Here is a 6,418-nt window from a genome sequence, read left to right on the forward strand (position 1 = left end):
GAAATATCATTTAAGCATTATCATATAATTAATTTCTTTAGTACATATAAAAAAAGTGAAAATACCACGTTGGCTTGCACTTTCAAAATATGTAATTCTGTTCCACTTCCACTAAGAAGAGGATGGATTTTACATGCTTAGTGACATTCCTAACTTCTTTAATTATAAATATAAAACTTATCGAATTTTTTATATAGTTGTGCTTATGCTTATATGACAGTCTCAGTTTAACACTAAATCTTTTTAATACATGACGCTTTCATATTTTTTATTCTAATATTACAATTGAAAAAAGCGGCAGTGATTGGGATACTGGCAATAATTGGAACAGTTACCCTATTTTATCCTATTTAGACATTGAAGAATGATTGTTGGTCAGTAGTGTTCACTGCATTTTTATAAAAGCTAAAGAGTGACCCTAAAAATCGTTTTTTGGACCCTCGATTTTGGAACTAAACTGTATGCCAAATGGTACCCTATAATGAAACATTAATCACAGAGGAGTTTCGAGTTGAGGTGACAATTGTCATCAGAGTTGGAGGAGAGAAGTGGAATCAAAGTTTATTACACTGATCGACATGCTAAAAGTTTCCTGCAAAAGGAGAATGGTTTCCCGTAGATTTTGGAGCATTGAAAACTATGCTGCCCTCAGATTGTGTAAAACAATTAAAATAATAATAAAAATAAAACATTGTCAACAATATCTATTTCGCTAATATTATTATACGTAATCATTATTAATCTTTATATGTCAGTAAATATTTAAAAAATGACAAAATAAAAGTTATAAGGCTCTCATTTAACTCAAGTAGCAACAGCAGAAAATGAAATATGAGTATATTTATTTACTATTATATCTTTAAAAAATGATAAATAAAATACAATCTAAATTAAAAAAGTATAAATTAACATTTTTTGTCATAAATTTGTCGTATTTCTATTATTGGATCAAATATATATTATTTGATGTTGCTATATATAAGTATACCTTATCTACATGACAAATATTCTTGTTTTTCATCATCAAAAAATATAAATTTCTCTCAAACTATACGGTAAATTTAGATGAAATTTTATTAAAACGAACTAAATAAATGTTTACTTTGTAACTATAACAATTTTTCAATTTCTGTCTTATATGCAAATATTTCAAATTAAAAGAAAATATCCACATAATAAGATTATGCGTATATATATTTGTCATGTAAAATACTATACATTTAGAATTAAATATCTTCAAAACGGTACGGTAAAAGTCAATGAAATTTTTTCTGGATATTATGAATATAATTAACTTTCGTATGTTTGTATTATAAACTTGTCTTATATTTCATCAAACGCTGGAACCTCCTTAAGCAGTTTAATTTTGCTGGAGTATGTTACACCTCACCTAGTGCACGGAGGGTTAATAGAATTAACATTTGCCATTGTATATGGCTTAAAACATAAAAATTGCATAAAAAATTTATGTTTTATGTTATAGGCGTTCATTCTGACTATTCTGCTCCTCTTCATCACCTTCCTGACGATAGCAGGTAACGCTACAATCTGCTTCATCATCATATATTTTAAAAGATTTCGACGCTCTAACTATTTGGTGACCAGCTTGGCGGTGAGCGATTTGCTGGTCGGTGTAGTAGTGATGCCACCGGCCATAATTTATCAAGTATCAGGCGACTGGTACTTCGGTTCCATCTTATGTCACATTTGGCTCAGCGCCGACGTGCTCAACTGCACTGCCAGTATCTTCAATCTTTGCATGGTTTCCATAGACCGGTGAGTTAATCATCAGCGACTAATCGATATCCGAAAGATTTGTCGAGCCCGTCATGACCCGAGATCGGATTTTCACGAAAATTGAAATCGTGTTACAGGTAGTCGATTAATGCTTTTTGTCTACATATATGTTCTAAATAACATAATATAACACGTTTGACGCTATGAAAAGACAAATTGGCGCTTGATCAACTTATAAAGGTACTAGTCGCTGTCGACAACTTCAGTTAAATAACATTGACTAGTTATTCCTGCGTTGGTTAAAATTATAAAATTAAAGCTTTTGACCTCTCACTTATCACTCTTATCTCGCATTGTGTAAAGCGAAAAAATGTAATAAAAATAAAATTCTTGCAAATCATTTTTAAATAGAAATATTTTTTAATAAAATAACAATCAATAGAGTATAGACTTATCACGAGACACATATCGTGTTTCGGCGCTAAAGAGGATGTGCGCCGGACCGGATAAAATATTCCAAAATTATTCTTTTTTATGTTCGAGTTAAGTCATATATTTTACACTAAAAAAAAGTTCTGCCCTTTAGTAATAGCCTCTTGATTTCTAGAGGACTTTCCTCTCTGAAATTCGACCTGAAGAAGATACTCTAAAAGAGGAATATCGTATAATTCGTGATCATAGTCTTAATCATAGTACATGCGTCCACTTTTTTATAGATGAATATGCTTTGGGTAAGATTTTTTATTATTTTTATTATTTTATTATTTATATTTATTTTATTTCCGATCTAATTTTTGGGTCGAAAGTGATTTAAAGGAAGTCAAGATGCTTACAAGGAACTCTCACAAAGTGCACAATAGCTACAGCATAGAGAAAATTATTCAAGCATCTTGACTTCCTTTGGATCACTTTGCACCCAAAAACTAGAGAAAATGTTAAGAAGAATCCTCAACTTACTAGTAGAATATTTTTTCTGGTGTATTTCTGTTCATTTACATTATTCATTTACACAGTTGTCATGATTGTAGACATTTTTTTTTTACTTCTAGTTCTACATAATTCATTTCCAGATATATGGTTACTTATTAATTAATAAAACCAAAGAAGAGGGAATTTTCGTTATATAGTTTACAATTCAGATTTATCAATCGTAAATGTTGTTTTATTGAGACGTATATCTATTTTAATATATCTTACAAAAATTTTTATTATGTATTTTCCAGTTTAACATCACAATCTGAGATAGTAATAGGTGAACAACAGCTTTTATAGTACAAGAAAAACCAATTGAATAGTTAAACGGTTAAATTAATGTCGAGCGAAGTTGATACATTCCCAGTTCGTAATGCATTATTGAAAGCTCGATACAGATATTGAGTAAAACCGTTCGTTTCTTTATTTCCCGCGTGTATTGTCTCGATTAAACCTTTTTCCATTCTAAAAATAATCTCTAGAAAATCTTAAATTATTCTTTAATACTAACGTAAATTAATCTTTTATTAAATTCATAAATTTTCAGTAGAAAATTGTCCAATCGAAAGGATAAATAATTAGGTCTTTCAGATAACTATTTCCTTCAAATACAAGCGATTAATTAAATAATCCATTTAATTGATTTGTTTAATTTTATTTCTATTATATTCTAGTTCTATTTGTTCCTGTAATCGGAAACATCATTCGGATACACGGGTTTCAATCTTGAGCCGAGTTTAATGTACATTATTCTACTTACACAAATACATGCAGTTGAGATTCTCTCTCTAATATTTTTCCATTGTCATAATTTATAACGAATTTTTTTTGCTTTCTTGTATTTTATCTTGTAAACAACTAAAATAATACGAAATCAGAGAGCAAAACAATAATATAATCGTTTCACCGTTTGTCGGATTCAAACACGTAGTTGTTTCCGTGAATATAACGCCGCGATGTTTCTCAATCTTGCTCTCGCTATTTGAACGTGCTCGTTTTCGTTAATTGGTCGAGCACAAACTCCGACTCTTCGTGAAACTTTAACGAGCTTTACAGCGTCGGAGGAGTTGTTGATACACATCGGGAACACAAAGGCAAACGAGGAAGCAAAAACAAATATCAGGCTACCAGCGTTGGTATTGCTTTTTTTTTTAATTAACCAGCCATTATAAAAACCCAATTTCCAATCTATTTCATTTCCGTATCAAATTAGCCAATTAAATTATATAAATGCACGGGACTCTTGACATTCTCATTTTTCTTTTTTTGTATTAAAGATTCTGGCTGATCATGAAACCGCTAAAATATGAAACGAAGAGGACGAAGCTACGGATGTCACTGTACATCGCCATCATTTGGTCTCTAGCCATGTGCATTAGTTTGCCGCCCCTTTTAACGATGGGAAACGAGTATGAGGAAATACAAAACGGGCCCACGGTCTGCGCGCTTTACCAGCATTTTATCTACCAAATCTACGCGATCATAGGGAGCTTCTACATTCCACTCCTCGTCATTATTCCAGTCAGTATATCAACTTAAATATGTTTACGCAGCAAAATAGTTTAATTTAAAATAATTTATAATACTATTAATAATTTATATTACTAATTTATGTTGCTATTTATTTTTCTGTGTATACTTTTCTTTTTATTAAATTCTTAAGTAGGTATAATACGTGTGTTAATGTGTATAATTGTAGATCTAGATAATTTAAAACAATTTAAATATTTTAAAAATATGTTAGCATATATACTGTCGGCATACATTGTTTCAGATCACAAACAAAATTTAAAAATATTCCGATAAAACATTACTTAAAAGTTTGACTCATAATATTTTTCAATATTTTTTCTTAATCTGAATATAAATACACATTATAAATACAATTTAGTTCAATTTAATAAACATAGCATTATTTAATTTTAAGAAAATGGATTAGTGAGATTAGCCATAAAGCTTATTTTTTTTAAATTAAAAAGTAGAAAGATTCCCAGAAATGATCAACAATTCAGATATAATAGGCTAGTGGGAATCAGCGCGGTAATTATTCCGTAAAATCGTAAATTTTAGTAATTAACACAAGTATATTTTATAAATATATTTTTATAAGTATATTTTCACACGTTTCGGCCATCCTTCTGGCCATCTGCAGTGGTACATATGTATATTAACGAAATAGTCACAAAATCAGTATAATAGAGACCATATTTCCAACGTGTTTCAATTTATAATAACTGAGGATAACATGTATCGATCGTTCAGTACATTACAAAATTAGTTCTTTAACTTGGTCATTGTGAAAAACGTTGAAAAAGAGAAAAACTCACTGAGGTCATCACATTTTAAGAAAATAATGAGTGTTAAAAGTCGATTGTACTTCCAAGAGTCAAGACTTTTTTTTAAATATTAAGTGGACTATTTTAAAAGATAGGTGGACAAGTCTTTTATTAGAAAAAATATATAAACTTGTAGCTAGATTATAGAATAAGCTAGAAAGATAAGGTAATTAGAAGGGTGGTTAATTTGACGAAAAAAAAAATATAATCTTTTTTAATGCTTTTGCACAAACAGTGAAATCCACTTCAAAGACGTAAAGTCATGTTGATATATGGTGGTAGAGTAAAATTAACTATAACAAAAGTAGTTATAAATAATGATGATATTTCTAAAAAAATAATCTTTAAAACAATGTTCAAGATTTAGAAAATATTTGGCAATAATACGTTAATAATATGTTGTAAAACTCATATAAGACCGTTTAGAGCGCAATATATCGAACAATTAATTTAAAAAAAAAAATGTATTATTTGCTGGTTACATGGGCGACCAGAACCGGATAAAATCGAAGCAAAGAGTAAGGAGGAGGAAAAGGTGGGAAACAGATCATGTGACAAGAGAGGTTGAGGTGAAATCGCTAGGAAGGGATAAGTGGTTTACTACAGGAAGATAAGCTTTATGAAGAAGATCCATATCATATCACTTTATCTGTTTAAGCCGTAATGCTGTCTTTTCAAGTGAATCATCTCAGATATGATTTTTTTATTGTACAATGGTTTATTACTTAAAATTTTAAAATTGTTTTATTTAAAATCGAAAACTAATTATTATTATTATTATTATTATTACATTATTTTACACAGCAAAATTTTGATAATATATAGACGTAATAATTTAATTTAATTTTACCGATAACTATAAATCTTAATTGTCCATTTTTGTATGGTATTAAACTTTCTCGGAACGAGAGCGTGTCTGGCTAGAAAGAAAGTCTATATGCTAAAACACTCCGTATATGCAATAAAACACTTTTATTTAGACTTACAATAGAAAGCAAACTTTTGATATAGAATACACGTGAGAAAAATGGATACAGAGGAGCGGGCGTACGTGCGCGCTGAGGCACTGGCAATGAAGCAGAGAACAGTAAAAAAAAAAAAAAAGAAAAATTCAGCAAGCTTTTTAAAAGCTTCCATTATTCACTCAGGACCGTGCGCGCGCATGGTTCGATGTGTAGGCATATTTATGTCGGTCTGTGTTACGAAACTATATAATGAAATAAAAAACTGAACGCGCAGAATTTAATATTTAATATATGAGTCTTGAGGCCCTTATAGTAACAGAACTTTCCTAAAATAAAAGATTATTGTTAGAAAATAAAAATATTTTGTAAACACAATTAAGTCGACGATGTTTCGATTTCGGAGATATA

General features: G+C 29.8%; 1 protein-coding gene across 1 annotated transcript; it reads left to right on the forward strand.

The window, feature by feature from the left end:
* Window positions 1-1,483: 1,483 nt before the first annotated feature.
* Window positions 1,484-4,248, forward strand: LOC105460525 (5-hydroxytryptamine receptor 1-like; the record flags this gene model as incomplete). The annotated part of the gene is made up of 2 exons (XM_011706974.1): window positions 1,484-1,776; window positions 3,987-4,248. Coding segments are annotated over 2 exons (555 nt in total), but the record flags the coding sequence as incomplete, so codon positions are not given.
* Between the last annotated feature and the right edge of the window lie 2,170 nt (window positions 4,249-6,418).

This window comes from Wasmannia auropunctata, unplaced genomic scaffold (assembly GCF_000956235.1).
Source record: "Wasmannia auropunctata unplaced genomic scaffold, wasmannia.A_1.0 LD320279.1, whole genome shotgun sequence".
NCBI lineage: Eukaryota > Metazoa > Arthropoda > Insecta > Hymenoptera > Formicidae > Wasmannia > Wasmannia auropunctata.